Source organism: Notolepis coatsorum, assembly GCF_963971535.1.
Source record: "Notolepis coatsorum genome assembly, chromosome: 5".
In the NCBI taxonomy this organism is placed as follows: Eukaryota; Metazoa; Chordata; class Actinopteri; order Aulopiformes; family Paralepididae; genus Notolepis; species Notolepis coatsorum.
In genome coordinates, this window is record NC_140169.1 from 192,674,152 (window position 1) to 192,698,260 (window position 24,109).

General features: G+C 43.3%; 1 protein-coding gene across 1 annotated transcript in view; it reads right to left on the bottom strand.

The window, feature by feature from the left end:
• The window catches only part of xpo4 (exportin 4), a 234,477-nt gene that overhangs the window by 84,356 nt on the left and 126,012 nt on the right, over window positions 1-24,109 (bottom strand). Inside the window, exons 9-11 of the mRNA XM_084314483.1 lie at window positions 18,900-19,074; window positions 16,992-17,168; window positions 2,576-2,718 (exon numbers count right to left, since the gene is read on the bottom strand). Coding sequence (XP_084170609.1) covers window positions 2,576-2,718; window positions 16,992-17,168; window positions 18,900-19,074 — 495 coding nt within the window. The remainder of the gene's footprint in view (window positions 1-2,575; window positions 2,719-16,991; window positions 17,169-18,899; window positions 19,075-24,109) is intronic.

Genomic DNA, 24,109 nt, shown 5'->3' on the forward strand with positions numbered 1-24,109 from the left:
GAGAGCCGCGTCACAGTTAACAACAACAAACAGTGGAAGTCGAGGACATGAATAGAATTGGGCTTCCTCTGGCTCAGCTAACGCTAAACTAAACTACAGTGTCTAACTAACGCAACACCAGTTCCATTAGTGAGGAGGGGGGGGGGGGGTATATTGAAGACGCTTGACAACAGGTTCAAAGATAACTTCACATTTATTGGCTATTGGTTTCTTTATATCGCTTCATGCAGCAGGCTATCCAGGCTGGCTCCGTGTGTGTTCTGTTGACATCCGATCCTAGTGTGTGACATCATCAACTACGCGACTCAGACGGGGGCTCTCTCTCTCTCTCTCTCTCCTCTCTCTCTCTCTCTCTCTCTCTCTCTCTCTCTCTCTCTCCAATGATTTAACGTGGCCAAACGTTACAATATAAATACTAATTGGATAGTTGATGATAAACATTTAATTTCATTATCTGAAATATTATAAAATCATTTAAGTCTGCTATAAGCCATTATCCCTTTGTGTATGATTATTATTGTCTCACAGTAGTACATTGTGTGTGTGTTTTTAGCTAAAGTGGATAGAAAAGACAGTTTATGCAAAGGTCTTCTTAGGCACCCAAGAGTTTTTATATAAATTGTCTTACAGTAGATTATTTTATTTTTAATAATAATATAAGCTGCATATAAGGAATACAACCAAATCCTCTGTCATACCATAAAATTGTATCATTATTTTGCATCGTGTTGAATCGCATCGTATCGCCTCGAATCGCATTATGTTGAATCAAATCGTATCGAATCGTATCGTATCTCAACAGGGGGTGAATTGTATCGCATTGCATCGCCCGGTGCTTCAAATGTATCGTTAATGTATCGTATCGTTGGCACCGTATCGAGATGCGCATCGCATCGGCCTCGTGATGGAGATGCACATCCCTAATACAGTGGTGTGTGTGTGGTTGTACCTGGTAGGTAGAGGTATACAGTGGTGTGTGTGTGGTTGTACCTGGTAGGTAGAGGTATACAGTGGTGTGTGTGTGGTTGTACCTGGTAGGTAGAGGTATACAGTGGTGTGTGTGTGGTTGTACCTGGTAGGTAGAGGTATACAGTGGTGTGTGTGTGGTTGTACCTGGTAGGTAGAGGTATACAGTGGTGTGTGTGTGTGTGGTTGTACCTGGTAGGTAGAGGTATACAGTGGTGTGTGTGTGTGTGTGGTTGTACCTGGTAGGTAGAGGTATACAGTGCAGCGTTTCCGTTAGCCGGTAATTACCGGTATTTGACCGGCAAAATCTGTTGAAGTCCGACATATTTAATCTCTCCGGTCATAATGTCCGGTGAAAATAATTCCCTCTAAGCACAATTTGATTATTTGAATTGTATTCAAATAGGCTAAAATTAAATAGCCTATGCGATGAACGAAACAATCATTACATTTGTTATCGTTGCTTCACCAAGCAGCCGGTCTAATAATGACGACGCTGTGTCAGCGAGAGCTTGCTGCTAGATTTGCGAAAAGCATGCAGCTGCAGACCCACAGAACCCACCAGCTTTGCTGGCACAGTGCAGTACACAGTGCGGTCCCCAGACCGGACCTGGAAACACAGCTGCTCTGCGGGTCTGCAGCTGGATGCTTCTTGCAAATCTAGCAGCAGCAAGCTCGCGCTGACAACAGCTTTTTCATTATTAGACCGGCTGCTTGGTGAAGCAACGATTAAACAAATGTAATGAATCGTTCATCGCATAGGCTATTTAATTTTAGCCTATTTTAATACAATTCAAATAATCAAATTGTGCTTAGAGGGAATTATTTTCACCGGACATTATGACCAGCACCAAGTCGTTGGGAGGTGGAGATATACATCACGCAAACCCACGATAATGTTGCCGTCTCTCTCTGCCAAATTTCTCAGTTCTTCGCTTGATATAATTAATACAAATGTTCAATATAACGGAATTCGTTAGCTCATAAAAATGTGATTATAACAGACTGCTGTTTATTAATGTCGGGCAGACAGCCCACAGACACCTCAAGTCGGCAGCAGCACGAAGTCTCGAGGGACTTATTTTATTTGGAATATATTAATGACTGTATACGCAAAAGTAGCCTAGTTTTAAGTTAAAATATTATAAATGCCTTGAGGATGTCATTCTTTATATAGGCCTATCAATTGTTTTTAAGCTCAATAAACTCTGACCGGAATTTATCCCATTTGTCCGGTAGAGTGAAATCTACCGGACACTCAGACCTGCAAAAAAAAATTCTAACGGAAACCCTGATACAGTGGTGTGTGTGTGGTTGTACCTGGTAGGTAGAGGTATACAGTGGTGTGTGTGTGGTTGTACCTGGTAGGTAGAGGTATACAGTGGTGTGTGTGTGTGGTTGTACCTGGTAGGTAGAGGTATACAGTGGTGTGTGTGTGGTTGTACCTGGTAGGTAGAGGTATACAGTGGTGTGTGTGTGGTTGTACCTGGTAGGTAGAGGTATACAGTGGTGTGTGTGTGGTTGTACCTGGTAGGTAGAGGTATACAGTGGTGTGTGTGTGGTTGTACCTGGTAGGTAGAGGTATACAGTGGTGTGTGTGTAGTTGTACCTGGTAAGTAGAGGTATACAGTGGTCAGCAGCCACCCGTCCCAGTGTGCCGATACTGGCCAGCTGGTCTGAGAACAGCTCTCTATCATCTTCCTGAAGCTCATTAATCTCCTCCTCGTCATGAGACGTCACACCATTCGCAGTCTGGAGGACGAGAGGGAGTGTGTTAGTGTGGTGAGAGAAAGAGAGAGAGAGAGAGAGAGAGAGAGAGATGGAGTGTGTTAGGAGAGATAGAGTGTGTGTGTTAGTGTGGAGAGAGAGATATAGAGTGTGTGTGTTAGTGTAGAGAGAAAGAGATGGAGTGTGTTAGGAGAGAGAGATAAAGAGTGCGTGTGTGTGGGCGGCTATGTGGCGCAAGGCGCTCGCAACGAATGCTGGAGACTAGGCTCGAACAGGATGCTTCCTGTTCGAGCCCCGCTCTCCACATTGCTTTCAGTTTAGCTGGTCGTCCACAGTAATACACATTGGCCGTATTACGGGGAGGGAAACTGAAGGGTGGGGATCGGGCGTTGTGGACAGCGACTCCTACAGGTCGGTTGGTGCGCCTGCGCAGTAGAATCAAGAAGCGACGGGGGCGGGGCCCCTCCAAAGCCCAGACCCCCGACGCTGAAAGATCGAGCCGCGCAGGTGAAAAGATGCGACGGCTGTTACCTCGAGTATCGGAGGGGACTCGTGCTATGTATGACTTAGTCCACATTGCAGCCGGCTTGTGGGAGGCAAGAAACAACGTTCGAAGACAGGGGAGGGTTGAATTGGACGATATGAAAATTGGGATGGGAGAAAAATAGAAAATGGGAGAAAAAGTGGATCAAAAAAAAAAGTGCGTGTGTGTGTGTCAGTGTGGAGAGAGAGAGAGAGAGATAGTGTGTTAGTGTGTGATAAGTGGCAAAGTGAGGCAGGGTGAGGTAAGTGGCAAAGTGAGGCAGGGTGAGAGAGAGAATGATGGAAAGAAGTTCCAAGTTTTTTATGTAAAAATATACATAAAAGTTATTGGTTTATGTATGTATGTATGTATGTATGTATGTATGTATGTATGTATGTATGTATGTATGTATGTATGTATGTATGTATGTATGTATGTATGTATGTATGTATGTATGTATGTATGTATGTATGTATGTATGTATGTACCGGTATGTATGTGTGTGTATGTAAAATGTTAACAATTAATTGAAGATCGATTGATTGATCGTTAAGGATTTACTCTAACACGTGACATTTACTTGATCTACTATCAAACAATGATATGTTACAATGTTGTCCGTCTATAACTTTGACGAGGAGGCAACTAACTGTGTCTGGAAAATAAGCGAAGGGGAAAAAAACAAGTGACGGCAACTTGCAAAATTAAGCAGGCTAAAGCATGATTCTGAGCTGTGACCCACAACGGGCCGAAAAAATCTGTCTGAGCATTTATCAAAAACAACATGATTGTTATGGTTGACGGCGAAGGATTGCGGCAAATGATGCATCTGCTTGAGCCAGCGTACCATATCCCATCATGAGGCAAAATCACCTTGTGCATCGAGAAGAGGTACACTGATTCAGAGTTGCTCGCAAGGTTGCAATGATGACAAACAGCTGGACTGCCCTGACGACCGAAAAGCTATGTTACCGTCACTTGCCACTACATCACAGAGGACTGGCGAGTCACCACTGCGGTGTTGCTAACTAGAAGCTTGCTGGGTCGGCATACGGCAGACCACCTCGCGTAACAGTTAAAAGAAGCCGTTCCCGGGGTGCTCCAGTGGCACACCATGTTACCGCGCTGCGTCGCGGGACTCCGTGCTGCGTCACGGATCTGGTTGACTCCGAGTTCGATTCCCGGACTCGCCGTCATTTGCCGAGTGTCTCCCCCTGCTCTCTCTCCCATTTCACCCTACAGCTGTCGGTCATGCTTGACCAGAAAAGCGATAAACGCTAAAAAAAATGGTTAAAAATAAAAAAAAATAAGCCGTTCCCCATCCCTGGATAAAAAACTGACTGACTGGTGGAAAGACAATGCGGGGAGATTCCCCAAGCTGGCACGCCAGTACCTCTGCATAACCGCTACATCAGTGCCATCCGAGATAATGTTTTTGGACTGATTGTGACCAGGCTGCACTCCCGTCCGACACCCGACCATATCGATATGCTGGTTTTCCTCAACAAGAACAAATAAATCGGGACCATGTATGTCAGTCTGAGACAGGCTATTTATGTTATTTTTTTTTTTATCCACTTTTTCTCCTCTTTTTCTCCCATCCCAATTCCACTGTGCCAATTCTTCCCTCCCCTGTCTTGAACGTTGCTCGCATATGCCCCCCACTGGCCGGTTGTAGGGAGGATAGAAGCCTTGCATCACGTGTCCCCTCCGATATACGAGGAGGCAGCCTGTCACATCTTTTCACCTGCCAGCGCGGACTCTCATTGGCGAGGTGTAACGTGTGGGAGGCTCACACTACCCCCGCCATTTCCTCTCTCTGCTGTGCAGGCGTCCCCAACCGACCTGTAGGAGTCGCTGTCCACAACATCCAGATTACCACCCATCGACTTCCACCCGCTAACTCTGCCAATTGAGTTAGTATGACGGCTGGCCCAAGCCGGAGGCAACGCCGACAGCCGGAGTCGAACCCGGTGTCTCTTGCGTTGGTGACGAGCGCAATGTCCGCTGCGCCACCCAGCCGCCATAGGCTATTTATGTTCTATGTAGCCTATCTTGTTGCAAAACAATAATGATAATAATAATAATACTAGCCTCGTTAAAAATAGTAAGCAGTGCAAAGCAGATCGAGTCAGTTTTCTTACGTTGCATGTTACAATAAAGCAGGTTGAATAAAAAAAAAATTAAAAATTGTAGCCCAGGCCGCGTCTATATTAATCCCAGCCGAAGAGTGCAAGAGCGCTTCCGCATTCTTCCCCATTCGCCGGTAAGTAATGCGTATTTCCTTTTCCTTCGCCCAGGTGCTCGCCGCGCATGCGCATGAGGTCCTCGCTTGGTTCAGACCCCCATTCAACATGTCAATCACATTAATCACAGAACACGCCATATTAAAGCGCTAATACGGTATATATATATATGCGATGGACGCAGCAGGCGATCACTGCTACTGCTATTCACCAGTACGTCCATCGACATGAATGGATATTATGCCACAGCCGTGTTGCAGTCAGACATGATGGTGGATGAAACGGATGTATGTAGATGGTGAACGAAGCAGACTTTGTGGGGCATTTGAGGTGTTTACCATTACCAAACAGGGAACAGCTGTGGTGTTGTAATGGCAACATTAAACTGAATGGGTGAGACCATCCGGTACATGTTTCTATTGTTCATGGGCGTATTATGGGGTATGTTTTATTGCGAAAATACTCTATGTGAATGTCAAATATGTGAATTTCAAAGGTTGTTCAAATGGAATGTTTGAGGTTGAGGGGTTATAAAATAGGCTAATCTGAGATTTATACAATTGATTTTGCTATAACAGTCTCCCCTGTTCAGACCTCTGGTGAGTGTACTGAATTAATAAAAAGTGACCTTCAAAGTAATGTGTGTCTTCAATTATTTTAATTATGCAGCAAAGGCCCAATCAGTGATCCAAATGTAAACCACAGAGTATAGTCTCCACCACCAGAAACAATAAGAAATTAAGGAGACTGGTTGATTGACTGCTTGATACAAGGACTACATTGACTAGACAACATGTAACTATGAGTTTTAATTGTAATTGCTGTATTGTGTGACCAGGGTTTGTTTACTTTGGTAATTGTATGTTTTGAGCTGTACTGTACTGTACCCATTCTGCAATCTGTTAATAAACTTTTCAATCAATCAATCAATCAGCTGCGTTGTGTTAACGTTACAAAGTACAGTTGCACGTTACAATGTACAGTTGACAGCTGGGCTACAATGTACAGTCGCGCGAAATAACGTTATGAATGCCCCGAAATAACATAACGTTACAAAGTACAGTTGACAGCTGCGTTGTGTTAATGTACAGCGAAATAACGTTATGGCGTTATGAAAGTACAGTTGACAGCTGCGTTGAGTTGATGTACAGCGAAATAACGTTATGTGGTCCTCGTTTGGATAATATGTAAAGTACAGTTGACAGGACCTGCGTGTTGCGTTGTCCACAATCTCTCCCCGCATAAAACGACTGCCAAAAGCAGGCGCATCCAGGACCATCACACTAAATGTGCACAACATAGCCTATTTTTTTATTTAACACATTGAGAGCCACGCCCCTATGCCCAGATAACCCCTTCCGTGCCAGCGCATTTGTCAATGGGAGGTCGGGGATATTTGCCAACGCTTAAACTATATCTTAAATTATGGCTATGGGTCTAAAACACCCTTCGCTTATCAATGACTTGCTTGCAGTCAACATGTACGAAACGGATTGTTTTTTTATTGGTACATTTCCGTTTTATACCGTTTTGAATACGAGTATAGTTTCTGAGAGTTCTAGTAATTTCAGAGAAATTCCGCGATAATAGCCGTTTAGTGGAATACACAAAACACATTGTCATTTTTCGGCTGATTTATGAATCGTTTTCAAATAAACGCTAGATTATCGATAGTATGTGTACTTATGCACGCTAGAGAAGCGATCTGAAAAATCGATTATCTATGCCGTGCTTAGCGTTAACGTTACGCACACACACATTGTGATTGATGTGAAAAAAACATCTGATTAACCCAAAACTGGTAACATGGAGTCCTTACCTCACATCAGATGTTCTGCAAAAAGATTAATCCAATTCCTGATCGCCATTCCAAATATCGATCGCGTTTATTGATCCAACGTTATACTCCGAAACAGATAATCAACGCTTCTTCCAGTCCACTCAGTCAATGCAATAGTATCCAGATGCATGCCCCAGAAGTAAAACGTGGACCGGAGTTATTTTTTCGATGCACTTTTTCAGCCAATCCAATCCAATTATGTGCAATACCATCCGGGAGATGATAGGCGGCGGTATTTGCCCTTTTCGAGCTCAGACCAATTCCCAATGATAACGTCAGGCTGGATGGATGAAAAATGAATGGATATTGCTAATAAAAGAAATAACGAGAAAAAAAACGAGAAAACTCGTCATTGGCACTCAGTGTTAATGAAAGTTTGACTGAGCTAATGCATTTAGCAGTTCAGTTTTAAACAGATTTTGAACCAACCGATTCATCATGATTCGTTTTTAGTTTAAGCTCTGATATTTGTTTTTGTTTTTAATTTAATTTAATGAAAGTTTAAGAGCTAATGCATTCTTGCCCATGCTTTTATTATCCTGTTAAAACTCATTGGAGAAATACATTTGGTCAAATGTAAATTTTGTAAATTTTTGGGACCACAGTGGAAATCAGTTGAATAACTGTACATGCTCTTTGTAATATATAACTGTATGTGTTATCCCTGTACTACATGCCATTTGTAATATTTGTACTAAATACAAACCAATCAATCAATCAACCATGCTATGTCTCATTCAGGTTTGTTTGTGCATTGTTATACATTCTTTTACAAAGGCATTATTTTCAGCCAAAACAAAACTATTCGTAATATTATTCATCAATAATTAAAATTAAATTCATCATGACTTGTTTTTAGTATAAGGTCTGTTAAATTTTTTAACTCTTCAAAGAGTTGGGGTGCCTTGGAGAAGGAGGAAAGGTCTAGAGATGACGTTACAGATCAATTCTCACTTGCCCATTGTTGCTTTTTGTAATGCGCATTTTCTGTCACTACATTGTTTTACTTTTCAGTTGCTAGACATTAACTAGGGATGTCCCGATCCGATCACGTGATTTTCCGAAGATCGGGATATTTTTTTATTCAACAAACATGACCATGTTCACGTCTTAAACTCATACTGAGGCCTTCGTTTTGGTTTTAAATTGCATATCATCATTCATTTATTTATTGTCACACAGAGCAGAAGAATTTTGCCAAAACAAACGCATTTCCTTTGATTTAATTATACATCAAATGATTTATGTCAAGGATTGCAATGCCTCGCTTGAATGAAGTAAACTTTTCACCTGGATAACGTCAACATTCAGGGTGAATGTAATGTGAGAAATTGGGACGGAAACGGAAAAAAATATATATATAATTTTTTTTTCCGGATCGGGAAAGATCGGTATCGGTAGATACTCAAAATCACATGATCGGGATTGGATCGGGAGCAAAAAAATGTGATCGGGACATCCCTAACATTAACCATAAAGACTTGCTCCTAATTTAATATAGCCTATATTGTCATTTGACATCGTCACTTCAATAAAGTAAATAAGCACTTTTTTTTTATCATATAATTAGGTCTTTCGTTTCTTCACAATGTCACAAACACAACGCAAATGCAACCGCTTGTATTTGCATTTCAATTCAAAACATTCCAGAGGGGGATGGGGAGATCCAAACCTTGTAGGCTTTCGACCGTACGAGCAGGGCACCCCGGCCTGAGGATTACGCAAATACGCAGCGAATGTTCATGATTAGGGATGTCCCGATCCGATCACGTGATCGGAATCGGCGTCGATCACGTGCTTTTCAGAGTATCGGGGATCGGGAAAAAATAATAATAAAAATCGGCAGTCAAAAAAAGAAAAATTGTATTCAACAAACATGACCATGTCCACGTCTTAAACTCATACGGAGGCCTTAGTTTTAGTTTTAAATTACATATAATATATCATCATTAATGTATTTATTGTCACACAGAGCAGAATAATTTTCCACAACAAACACATTCCCCTTTAATTTTCACCGTTGCAACAAACACCCCTTTAATTTAGATGCTACACGCTACACGCGGCTCGACCACATAACAACAACAGTACAACACGTCTCTCCCGAAACACGGTTAATATCCACTGACTTGAGTAGCATTTTAAAATAGAAAGTCAAGCCAGTTGCAATGTTTGCAAGGAGGACAGCCGGCTGGAGGCGAAGTTTTCAGACTAACTTTTGGAGGATAACGTTACGTGACTGAGGATTATTGTCGGCGTTTCAGACCAGAATGGACCATTACGTAAGTCGAACACTGAATGTATACTAATGTGCAAACATATATTGAAACTTTTAATATTTCTCATATGAAGCAGAAGCACATTTCTCAGGGTGAATGTAATAACAAACGCCTCCGCGCTCGCGCCCCGGACTATAGGCAACAGATGGGCTTGTCTCGCTCTGCCAGTTTCTGACAAAAATGCGTCAAAATTGATTACTAATGTGAAAGATCGGATCGGAAACGATCGGATCGATAGATATTTAAAATCACATGCTCGGGATCGGATCGGAAGCAAAAAAAGGCGATCGGGACATCCCTATTCATGATGCTTATTGACTTTCCCACCTTGGATTTGGATTTACGAACTCTGAAAGGCAGTCATCGGACAGACTGGTGCACGCCCGTGTTCTTTTGGGAGAAATCATGGCGATTGCTATAATAATGTCGGTTCTACAGACATCCTCGGAATTAAATAATTATAATAATAATAAATACAACAATATTTGTATCATTAACAATTACGTTTTACATTTATAGTCACTGTGATGTCCGAAAATGAATAAAAGCACTACTACACAAACACTGCAAATGACAGTTAACTCACTGGAGGCCAAACCCAAGATAGTCCGTGTAATCCATATTTCTTTTATTAGCGATATCCATTCATTTTTCATCCATCCAGCCTGACGTTATCATTGGGAATGGGTCTGAGCTCGGAAAGGGCAAATACCGCCGCCTATCAGATGTGAGGTAAGGCCTTTATGTTACGAGTCTTGGGGTAATCAAGTGTGTGTGTGTGTGTGTGTGTGTGTGAGGTCGCGCCGACCAAAGTACGGAGAACCGATTTTTCAGACCCCGCTGCTCTTTGTGCATAAGTACACATATAATAGCGATAATCTAGTGTTTATTTGAAAACGATTCATAAATCAAGCGACAAATGGCGCGATTTCTAAGGAAATACATTTAAGCTTGATTTGCTGGGGTTTATTGAGATGAGACAGAACGCTCTAGAAATATATTGATATTCATCACGGTATAAAATGGAAATGTATTAAAAAATTATCTGTTTCGTGCATGTTGACTGGAAGCAACTCATTTGACGACCACTGTGTTATTTAGATCTATTGCTATTATATTTTATATGTTTTATGCACTCGCAAAGTGATACGTTTAACGAATTCCATATAAATTCCATTGTTTATTAACAATGCAGCAGGCGGCTTGGTGTTTGTGTGTGTTTGTGCGCGGACACGCTCCGAGACATTTACATGGACACGCTCCGAGACATTTACATGGTCATTGAAGCAGTTCGTAAGAGGAAACCTACGATAGTCCTCCCTGGATTCCTGAATGCATGGAGAGGTGCTCTTAAATTGCAGGTGATAGCAGCTGCGAACTCCTGAATGAAGTACGTCACTCATTCTTAAACTGGAAGCACGTTCTCTTACACCTGGATTTATGCCCCACCAGCTCCTTATAATGGCTTGGTGGCGATGGAATCTGCATTCAAACCTATAGCATTTTAACACCTTGGCAGTCAGGTGTGAACAATAACTCGTGTCCACCCCTAACCCCTCCCCACCCCCACTAGATTAGCTGTCATCTGTCAAACTTCGCTGCATTATGGATTATTTTATAGAATAGAGGCAGCGTGTTCTGAAACTAGTGCACAATGAATGAATCACGTTCAAAATAACTTATGTTAAACCACTCAACATATCCACACTCGTCTGTCTGTCTGTCTGTATAATATATATACACACACACATACATAATTGCTGTCACTATAATGTACCTAGAAGTATTATCTTTTGGAGACACGTGTGTGTGTGTGTGTGTGTGTACAACAGCCTGTAGGTGTCTGTGTAGGGCTGTCACGATTCGTCGCCCTAGTCGACATTGTCGGCGATTCAATTTAGTCGATTTGCATATTCATGTTCGACGCATCGTATTGTTAATTGTATGTGCCTTTTGTGGTGGAAATAGCAGACGTTCAAAGTCATAACATACGCAACGTGTAATCTAACTAATGCACAGTGAATCACGTTCAAAATATAAATAACTTCTCTTAAACCACTATTCGTGATTCTGCCTAGAGCCGGGACTCGACAGTCACAGTGCGCGTTTCGCTCGCATTTGATAACTTCCGTGTTTCACTCCAGCTGGAATGGAGGGGCTGAGCCCGATACCCCCACCTTACATGTTAGAAGCTATGGCAGCTCTTCAGCCTGCGTTCTACAGCCTGTGATAACTCCTCTCGCGAGTCGCGCTGTTTCTATGTACGGTAAACTCTGCGAGCAACGGGTCCAATAAATGCATCTAACATGCTTTATATACTCGCCATTCATGTATGCCCGTCGCAGTTAAAATCCTTAACTAACGTTACCTTCTAACTAAGCTAGCTCACAGGCACAGGATAAATCAGTTTCATGGAGTTGAATAGTTGATAATAAATATTTCACTTTATTAGCAAAAATATTGTAAAATCATTAAGTCTGTTATAAGTTATTCTCCCGCTCGTGTGCACATACATTTACTATAGGCTACTCTAGCTTTAACAATCCTGATTCCTGAGCCTATTTTATTCAATTTTTACTGGGCTCTGTTAAGGAAGGACAGGACACACTCACTGAAAAACATTGCTTTATACTGAAAACTAGGGTAAGCCATTTTAAGTTTATTAGTGAATCTTAAAAGTGAGGAACCAGCTGACTTGATTAAAGGGGCGTGTTTAAAACGGCCATTTTGTTTAGTTAAGTGCCCCCATTAAGGGACTGTTTCCTGTTTACTAGTAGCATCTGATTTGCTGAGTGAGCCATTAAGAGCCTGCCCTGTTTAAAAGCAGAGGTCCACACTGTGTTGAAATCACTCTGTACTGGGCTCTGTTAAGGAAGGACAGGACACACTCACTGAAAAACATTGCTTTATACTGAAAACTAGGGTAAGCCATTTTAAGTTTATTAGTGAATCTTAAAAGTGAGGAACCAGCTGACTTGATTAAAGGGGCGTGTTTAAAACGGCCATTTTGTTTAGTTAAGTGCCCCCATTAAGGGCCAGGTGTTAAGACAGCACTAATTAGTGATAGTGATAGTGATAGTGATTTAAAGGCTTGCTGGTGTAGCGTCAGCGAAGCGGCGAGAAACGAAGAGGGACAAAGAGGAGGAGTTTTCCTGGAGTTCTCCGCAGAGGGATCCACCGATCCGGGATCCACCGATCCACCCAGTGCTAAGTACACCATAATCCTATATTTCCCTCCCACACTGCTATCTCTCTACTTCCTCCCTGCCACTCTTGACAAGACAATGTGTATCATACCTATATCCACAATCTGCTCCTCCAGAACTGACTCTACCCATCCACGCCAGTTTGCTAGCAACCCGGCTAATCTCTCCTACCCTCCTACAGCCACTAATACACCTGTCACAGTACGGGGAGGCTTATGGAATTGTCAATCAGCAGTCAAGAAAGCTGACTTCATTACTGCCTACGCCCATAGTCTAAATCTGCAGCTCCTGGCTCTAACTGAGACCTGGATAACCCCCAATAACTCATCAACACCTGCAGCATTATCTACAAACTATAACTTCACTCACACACCTCGACCTTCCAGACGGGGTGGAGGCACTGCCCTCATGACATCTCCTTCATGGGCTACAAACGTAACACCACTCCCAGAACTGTCACTCTCCTCTCTCGAATATCATGCAGTATCTGTCTCTAATCCTTTCAATCTCACCATTGTTACACTCTACCGCCCTCCAGGTACACTCGATCACTTCACAGATGAGCTGGACATGCTTCTTAGCTCCTTACCGGAAGATGGTACCCCTCTCCTTCTACTGGGCGACTTCAACCTGCCTGACTCATCTCAGTCAGTCATAGTAGTCTCCCTCCTACAATCGTTTGACCTGACTCCCACTGCCATGCCTCCCACCCACAAAGCAGGCAACTCCTTGGATCTCATATTTTCCCGTAACTCCAGCATCATTAACACCACGGTAACTCCCCTACATGTATCTGACCATTCCTTCATATCCTTCTCACTAACTCTCATGCTTAACCGAAAGGTCTTCACCCCAACTCAAACAGTCTCACTCAGACGCAACCTGCCCTCCCTATCCCCCTCCACCCTCTCCTCTGACATACTATCCGCTCTACCTTTGAGTGACACCTTCTCTGCTCTCTCCACAGAGATGGCAACCTCCACCCTCCTTTCAGCCCTTGCAACCTCCTTCGACAAGCTCTGTCCCCTCGTTGAGAAACCTGCCCGCCGTTCCCCACCCAGTCCATGGCTGACAGATCCAGTGAGAGAACAAAGACAGGTCCTGAGAGCAGCTGAAAGGAAGTATAGAAAGTCACGCCTCACTGCTGACATCGACACATATCACAACCTCTTGTTAACATTCTCCAAAACCATCACTAATGCCAAAGCTTCTTTCTTCCACCATAGGATCGAGGCCTCTGCCAAGAATCTTCGCAAACTGCATGCTACCATGTCCTCCCTCCTCACTCCCCCCCCACCCCCCCCTCCCTCATCTTTCTCTGCCGAAGACTTTGCGATCTTCTTTGAGGAAAAAGTGGAGAACATCCGCAGCTCCTTCTCCCAACCCCCACCCATTCCAAATGCTGAATCGAGAACCTCATCCTTCACTCTGTCATCTTTCTCTCCCATTACAGAAGCAGAGACCCTGACACTGGTAACGTCAAACCGTCCGACTACTTGCCAGCTGGACCAGCTACCCTCCCCACTCCTCCAGACCATAGCACCAGACATCCTCCCATTCCTAACTGCAACCATCAACTCCTCACTCAACTCGGGGGTGGTCCCCACCTCCCTAAAACAAGCCAGAGTCACGCCGCTCATAAAAAAACCAACCCTGAACCCTACCGTCATAGGCAACTACCGTCCTGTCTCTCTTCTCTCCTTCCTTTCTAAAACACTTGAACGTGCTGTATCCAACCAACTTACTGCTTATCTCTTACAGAATGACCTCCTAGACCCTAATCAGTCAGGCTTCAGGACTGGTCACTCCACAGAGACAGCCCTCATTGCGGTCACAGAGGCACTTCACTTAGCAAAAGCGAAAGGCCTCTCCTCTGTCCTGATTCTCCTAGATCTATCTGCAGCCTTCGACACAGTCAACCACCAGATCCTCCTTGCGGCCCTCGCAGGAATGGGAGTGGCTGGCTCTGCGCTGACATGGCTGTCATCATACCTCAATGACCGCTCCTACCAAGTGTCATGGAGAGGGACCCTGTCGGCCACCCGCCCCCTGCGGACGGGTGTCCCCCAGGGCTCGGTTTTAGGACCCCTTCTCTTCTCCCTCTACACTAAATCACTGGGTAACATTATCACGTCTCATGGCTTCTCCTACCATTGTTATGCCGACGATACTCAACTCTTCCTCTCCTTCCCTCCCTCAGATATCCACGTCTCTGAGCGGATCTCGGCCTGTCTGTCCGACATCTCAGCCTGGATGACGTCCAACCACCTCAAACTGAACCTAAGCAAAACAGAATTGCTCCACCTGCCGGCCAAATCCTCCCCCCTAACCGACCTTTCAATCACAGTCGAGAATACAGCTGTGACTGCGTCCCCGACCGCCAAGAACCTTGGTGTTGTCCTCGACGACCAGTTGAACTTCTCTGCTCACATCGCAGCGACGACCAGAACCTGCCGATTCCTCCTGAGCAACGTCAGAAGGATACGCCCCTTCCTGACAAAAGAAGCCACCCAACTCCTCGTCCAATCAACAGTCATCTCCCGCCTCGACTACTGCAATGCACTGCTCGCTGGCCTCCCGGCCACTGCCACTAAGCCTCTTCAACTCATTCAGAACGCAGCGGCCCGCCTGATCTCAAACCTACCGAAGTCGGCCCATGTCACCCCACTTCTTAGGGACCTGCACTGGCTCCCCATTGCTGCACGAATCCGCTTCAAGGCCCTCGACCTAGCATACCGTGCAGCAAAGGGAACCGCTCCCGCCTACCTCCGGTCAATGGTCTCTAACTACACACCCTCAAGACCCCTACGCTCTGCATCTTCTGGCCGCCTCAGACCTACTCCTATCCAAGCTCCGGGAGGGTCATCAAAGAGAAGTCGCCTATTCTCAGTCCTTGCCCCACAATGGTGGAATGAACTACCCACCCCAGTTAGGACAGCCGAATCACGTCCAATCTTTCGCCGTCGACTAAAGACGCACTTCTTCAACCATTATCTGAATTAAAAAAAAAAAAAAAAAAAAAAGAAATCTAACCCTAACTAACCGTACTGTCATGCACTTGTCCTAATAAACTAACCTACACTGTAGCACTCAACACTTTGATGAACATTGTTGCTCAGCTGATAGAGTTGTGCCCTTCCTGATGGCTTGTCGTACAGAACTTGTAAGTCGCTTTGGATAAAAGCGTCAGCTAAATGACTAAATGTAAATGTAAATGTAAAAGGAAGATATTGATTTAAATATGTATATAGCCTATTATAGCCAGTGAGGCAGACTAAAAGACAGCTTTATACACCAGGCTGTCAGGAAGCTGAACTCTCTCCCCGCTCTCCCCCCGCTCTCACTCAGAACCACAGAATGTGGACTAAACCCCCCCCCCCCCACCCCTGACACTTCACAAACTCACTGCCACTTTACTTTACTGCCATTCTTTATTTTAATTTACTGCCATATCTATCATCTCACTGCCACTTTACTGCCACTATTGTATTCTACTGCCATTATGTATCAGCTATAATTACTATGTACCACTGCTGCTAAAAAAAGATTTGCACTAAGTTCTCTTTTACCTCCTATATTTATTTCAATCATACATTCATTTCTTTGCCAGTTTATACTGTTTATATAGTCCTGTATAGTGTATGTACATCGTGTCCCATATGTTACTTATGTTTATAGTGTCCTATATGTTACTTTATGTTTATATTAAGATATTTTTTGTATATACACTGTGGGAAGGGGGAAACGAAATTTCACTTCTCTGTATGTCTTGCACATTATGAAAAGCGACAATAAAGCTGACTTTGATATATAAAAAATACATTTTAATCCTATCTCCTGTGCTGGCACAAGCACTACCATAGCGTGGAGTGGAGAGATAACACACAATACATATAATAATAAATGGAAATAATCTAAAAAGCTTTTTATGGCCGGTAAAAATCTCTCTGGCTGGTCGTTTTTCTTTTTAAATCTAAAGCTAAAAAGGACGAGGATACTCATTAAACATTTTGAAATATTCAATGTTGATATATAATATAATATAATATATTATAATATATATAATATAATATAATCAATTGTTGATGATTTTTCTGGTAAATTAATGGTTTAGATTAATAGACTAATCGATAAAATAATCAATTGATTAATCGATAACAAAATAATCGTTAGTGACAGCCCTGTCTGTGTGAAGCTTCTCACCAGGTTGCGGGTGCCGTCAGGTGCTGCCAGGTGACACTGGATGTAGGAGTTGAAGACCTGGATGGCCGGCTGGACGAAGCAGCCGCGAGGGAAGTGTTCATCATCCTGGACCAGAGTCAACCAGGACTCCAACAGCTTGTCATACGCCTCCATGTACACCATGTCATCCTTATCCAGCTAGAGGGCGAGAGACCAGCGAGAGAGAGATAGATAGAGAGACCAGCGAGAGAGAGAGAGAGAGAGAGAGACCAGCGAGAGAGAGACCAGCGAGAGAGAGAGATAATTGCCATTTAGAACAAGGGGAAAACCTCTATTGTTGTTTATACATTTTTCAGAAACCATGTTGTAATTTCTTTTACAACTTTACTTTTGGAATCGACTACATGGAAAGTGAACTGAAACCCTGCCATGGTCTGAGGGCTGCACGGCCATTCTTTTCATTTCTGACACTACTGTAAATTGCAATTTTTCCATATAGTGTTCATTGTTGGCAGCTGTTTGATTACAAACATCTGTGGACTTGTTGACCATGACGATGTAATCAGGGCTTTTTCACACTTTACCTGCTGTTAAGTAGATTAACTCAGTTCTTCCTCTTTGGCAAGTAGTCAACCTGTGCCAGTTGTTTTGTTATTTTTAACACTACATTGGGCAGGTTAGAAATTAACCGTGCAGGTGAAACTGTCAATCAACAAGCCACTGTGGCAAAACCACTAAAATAGGGAGAAAGACAAAAGCAGAAAATAACCACTGTTGCCGTTCAGTTAATGACATGTTATGGAATCAGGTGATCAGTGTAAACGTAAATGTAACATTGCATCTCCAGCTAAATGTGACGAAGACCAGGGAACTGGCTGTGGATTTGGGGAGGAGGAGGAGTACACCCGTGACCCCTATTTCCATCAGGGGGGTCGATGTGGACATGGTTGAGGACTACAAATACCTCCGAGTCCACATCGACAACAAACTGAACGGGTCAAAACGCGCAGAGGCACTCTACAAGAAGGGCCAGAGCAGACTCTACTTCCTCAGAAGGCTGAGATCCTTCAACATCTGTACAAGGATGTTGAGGATGTTCTACGAGTTGGTGGTGGTGGGCGCCTTCTTGTGTTGTATGCATTATTTATTATATACAAAGCTCTATAATGAACCGCCATAGACTCTGAGGGTTAAGTCAAAACTCAGAACAAATTATTGCAAGTCATTGTGTTTCCAAAGGGATCAACAGAATGCTCAATGAGTCTCAACAAAGACCAGTGAGGTGAAAACACAAGCTGCTGCTGAAACACAGTATAAAATGACCCTTTTCTCGCCATAGTCTCTTTCAAATCCTCCAGTCAATGCTGTGTGCTGCTGCCACCACTGGTCGCCAATAAAATCAGCACCTTGACAGGTTAACAGTGATAGTAATGTGTTTTATTGGCGACCAGTGGTGGCAGTAGCGAGCGTTCGCCGAGCTTTCCCAGAAAACCACAAAAAAAGGCACAGGAATTTACCAGAAATGAACATCTGGAGGATTTGAAAGGAGGTGGTATGGTTGGTATGGTGGTATATATATGCAGTACGAATACATTTGAACACAAAGAATCAAAAGACAACTCAAGTCCTCAAAATTCTAATCCAATCTGAAATGTACACAATGAAGAGAGCAGTTTGTGTAACAGTTTGTGTAGCAGTTTGTGTAGCAGTTTGTTTAGCAGTATGTGTAGCAGTTTGTGTAACAGTTTGTGTAGCAGAACTGTAACAGTTTGTGTAACAGTTTGTGTAGCAGTTTGTGTAGCAGAACTGTAACAGTTTGTGTAGCAGTTTGTGTAGCAGAACTGTATGTTTGTGTAACATAACTTAACAGTTTGTGTAACAGTTTGTATAACAGAACTGTAGCAGTTGGTGTAGCAGTGTACCACTCACCACCTCCTCCAGGGCAGCGCTGCGTCCAAAGGAGCAGGTGAGCAGCGTGAGGCAGTTGATGAAGGAGGTGAAGAGTTCGCTGGGCAGCGCCGTCAGGACACTCCTGGGGAACATGGTGATCAGGTTGGAGATGATGTTGGAGATGCCCACCGCCTCAGAGTCCTCGATGTCAATGCTGAGGACACAAGGAGACATAAAGTCACATATTAGTCCTCTATGTCAATGCTGAGGACACAAGGAGACATAAAGTCACATATTAGTCAATGTGGTTAGAAGTGGTGGAGAGAATAAAAGCTAGCATATAATGGTAGGGTCTGGTTAGGAGCAAATGATAATGGATGGATTATCCATTGGGGGGTCCAGGGGGGGGGGGGGGTGCGAGCAAGAGCATAATGTGTGTAGGGTAATAGATAGCAGGTATTAGGGGTATATCTTGTATAAGACATTTATCTAAATGGTGATTTCATTGGATGTGCACTGTTAATTAATGCTTGTATATCTAAGCTTGTGTTGTCATGTTTGTTTATGTGTTTGTTTAAAAAAAAAAAAAAAAAAAAAAATACAAAAAAAAAGTCACATATTAGTCCTCTATGTCAATGCTGAGGACACAAGTAAGTAAGTAAGAAGTCACATATTAGTCCTCTATGTCAATGCTGAGGACACAAGGAGACATAGTCACTTATTAGTCCTCTATGTAAAAAAAAATGTTATCTACTTTTTCTCCCCATTTTCTATTTTTCTCCCATCCCAATTTCGTATTATCCAATTCTACCCTCCCCTGTCTCGAATGTTGTTAGACCATGCATCCCCCACTGGTCGGCTGCAATGTGGACGAAGCCTTGCATCACGTGTCCCCTCCGGTACACGAGGAGGTAGCCGTCGCATCTTTTCACCTGCACAGCGCGATCTCTCAGTGGCGAGGAGTAACGCGTGGGAGGCTCACGCTGCCCCGGATACTTCCTGATTCTGCTGTACAGGCGCACCAACCGACCTGTAGGAGTCGCTGTCCACAACGTCCGATCCCCACCCACCGGCTTTCCCACCCCCTAATACTGCCAATTGTATTAGTATGAACGACGAGCCAAGCCGGAAGCAAAGCCGAGAGCTGGGCTCGAACCCAGCATCTCCTGCGTTAGTGGCGAGCGCCTTGCCCACTGCGCCACTTAGCCGCGCGCCTCTGTTAATTCTGAGGACACAAGGAGACATCAAGAATCAAGAATCAAGGGGTTTATTTGTCACATACATACCAGGGCATACAGTGAAATGCGGGTGGTCATGCCTGCATTGATTGTGCAAAATTCAATAATAAAATAGGCATAGATTTTTTTTTATTAGCAATCTGAATTCATATTTCATCAACCGAGTCTACCGTTGGGAAACCAGCCCCACCAGGAGCTCAGATGTGAAAAAAGCACCCCCTATCGTCTCCCAGATGGTAATGCACCCTTTTGGAATGGACTCAATGAAAATGGATGAGAAAAAAAAAACGACGGAATCCACATTTGACTTCTCACGCATGTAACCGGAGATGATCCCAGTCATTGTGGAGCCTCTGAACAGCGTGTAATGTGTTTTACAGTATGTAGCGATGGATCAATAAAAGGATCGATTTTTGGAATGGCGATCAGGAATTGGAATAATCTTTTTGGATACCATCTGATCTCAGGTAAGGAATCTATTTGACCAGTCTTAGGATAATCAGACCCGTTTTCACGGAGATATAAGCTTTTCCCCTATGTGTGATATGGCTGTTTGGCTGTGCGAGCGATCAGGAACTAAGAGAATCGATTTTCAGCTTGCGGCACCAGCGTGCATACGTACACATATACTATCGATAATCTAGCGTTTATTTGAAAACGATACATAAATAGGCCGAAAAATTACAACATTCTAGAATATTCCAGTACAGGGCGTTTATCACGGAATCTTTTTTTTCCCATTGAAAACGAGGGCTTTTCAAAATGCTATAAAACAGAAATGAAACGATAAAAAAACAATCCGCTTCGACAATGTTGACTGGAAAATGAGTCATTGATAAGCGACTGGCAGATTAGACACATAGCCATAATTTAAAACATAGATTAGGCGATATTAACGCTAACATTGAAGTGGATGGTGCGCATTCAAGCACTAAATCGTGCGCCCCCTGCTGGGCACTGAAAGTGTTAAGGACCAGCCAGTCACTAGAACAGGTTCCATAGGTTCCAAATTTGTATTTCAATAATGATGTAGTACAATGAGGTAGCTTTTATTTAAAAAAAATTCAATATTTACAATTTTTTTTTTTTTTACTTATAATTGTACTATATCCATCTATTGAGCTATATTTAATTTAGTTTATATGCCACATACTTTTATTCAACCTCTTAGTCGTACAGCCCTGGCCTATATTTTATTTCATAAATATATTATTCTATTGTGCTTAACTTAGCTCATATTTAATTTAATTTTACTCCACCACTTTATTGTATTATCCGTCTGTTAATGTCTGTCCGCTAATGTCGCACCAGTAACGTCCAAAGCAAATTCCTTGTATGTGAAAAGTATACTTGGCAATAAAGACCTTTCTGATTCTCAATAAGGGCCTTAAAAACAAATACCAGTGTTTGTTGAGTCTCTTTGTCAGAGAAGACGACCAACCAACCTTCTCATAAAGGACACAGTGATGAGTGTCGTATCTACCATTAGTGATGAATCTGAGGGCAGAGTGATATACAGAGTCCAAGGATTTAAGGGTTGAGGCCACATGCCTATATATTACATCACTGAGAGGACTACCAAAAGACAGGGACTACGGAGGAAAACTAGCTCATTAGCTTAACTCTGGCACAATGATGTGGAAAATGAGTCCTCTATGTCAATACTGAGGACACAAGGTCACTGCCTCAAGAGTTTTTCTAAATATTGTGATATGATATTTTGACCATATTGGTAAGGTTATAAGTAGAGGAAGATTATAGAAGAGGAAGATGCAAGAGGAAGATGCTGGTGCCAGGCAAGTAATACATGAATCACTCTGGAACAAGTCACCAGCCTCAGGCTTTTAAAAAAGATATATCTTCATTGTATTTATGCATTTCTTGATAGTCGTACACTGGAGAGCAAGAGGAAAAAACATTTGGTCAAAACGTAGCCTGCAGACATTCTCCATGTCACTGTTCCATGTGAAAAATCTTTGGAATTCTGGTAATACTTTTCCTAGGTTATCTGTGTATCGTGATTCACACGGAAATTCCACTGATTTGACATCCCGAGTTCTTCTTCAGGCCTGGTCACAGGCCAGATTCAAATCCACAGAGTGTGTCGTGTGCACCTCAAGCCAGCTGATCCACCAGAACGAACCTCCACGGCTACTCTAGCTCCAGTTCTCCAGCTAACCCCTATCAGATGGATTTAAATTGCAAGCAGAGCTGTTCAACAATCACTGTAGATTGGCCATCCTGCCCTGCATGGTTTTCCGATGATGCAACTGGAAAAAAGCTCCAGGAATAGGTGATTACAGAGAGCGGGAGAGAGAGAGCGAAAGAGAAAGAGGGGGGGAGTGAGAGTGTGAGCAACGGCGTGCATGTGAAAGACACCACCATTAACTTTGCTCTGTGCACGTTATTTATACATCTGAGCACAGCCCCCTTAATTCAGATCAGTACCAATTCCACTGAAGGGCTACGTCATTACATGCAAATCACAGTAAAACACATACATTACTCACCGCCGTCACCGGCTCACTGGCCCTTAAATAATCCCAAATAACACACCGCTTCCCCACACCATTATCATTTAAGCACAGTTTGAAATGAACAATGACTAAAAATAGCCTACTAATCTCGTAAAAAGGCGTTTTCCTGGAGGCCTGAGCAGCAGTGGGCATTGATTCCCGGCACTATTACTGTATGAAAGCCGCTCGATAGCCTGAGAATCACTTTCCCACAGCTGTGCTTGAAGAGGGATGGCAGGGCCGCAGGCAATTCTGACTGTTTACAACCCCGGTTCAAAACCGCCATTTATTTATTTATTTACTTGAAACCAAAGCCAAGGAGACAAACTCATCCCCATTGGCAACAAGATAGCAAAGGAATCACATAAGTATGGTTTTTGTGGGAAGAGAGGCCTAAAGCCCGGGCTCCCCCTGCCTGGTACCCGAGCAGACCAGACTATTACTTTACCACTCAGCTTCCCAGCAAGCTTGTTGATGCAAAAATCAGAGAAGACTCAACAAGCAATTACTTCCTGTAAATAAACCCTGTTGTGGAACCCTTTGTCATGCTTCTGCAAGCTTTTGGCGTCAAAGCCATAGCCATAAACCAGAGGCCATGGTATAACACCGTTATTCCTATGGTCTAAAGATATTCCAGAAATATTAGTGAACATGAAAAAGAAAACCTAGAGATGTCAAACCTGCGATGCCATCAGGCTCCACTGAAAATGAATTAAGAGACTGATTTTGAAGTGTTTACTGTATATCCAAATGAGCTTTATTTTATATAGTATTCTCAGTTCTGAAACATATAAATCATCCCACCCCCCTGTCTATGGAGCAGTTTCAGACTTTAGATCCGATGACATCCAAGTTTGGCACTCTAGTTTTTGGATTTAAGATTATTTCATGTTTGCTAATATCTTTGGATACTAATATTCATCTATCTTTACAACGACCAGGACCGGCTTCCCACCCAGCAAACTGCCAATTGTGTTAGTAGGGATGACTGACCAAGCCGGACCGCTGACAGCTGGATTAGATCCCAGAGTCTCTGCGGTGGTAGGCAAGTGCTTAGTCCACTACGCTACCCAGCCACCCTTGTGAATTCCTCAATTCTGATCGACTAGAGGGTGTTGACTCATCTCAGATATACTGCAGGGCTCTGCCATAGTAGTCTCCTCACAGTTCCAACACAGTGCAATCAATAACTGTGCCCTATCCCCCATAATGCAACAACTACATTCGGCCGACTGGAAAAGATGAAATCAGCAATGATTCACTGTGACAATGTTACAATGTATCCACTACTGAAGGAAATGTACATTTCCAGCCACAGCACTCTTGCAACAGCTGAGCTAGCTAGCTAGCTAACTTTAGCAGGCAGATGCTGTGATGACGACGATGATGTGTTCAAGTGTCGTGAACTTTCACCGCTGTGACTTGATTTATGAACGCAAAACTATCTTGGTCTTTCTTCAAGACTGAGCTAGTAAAGGACTCTGGTTTTTGGGTG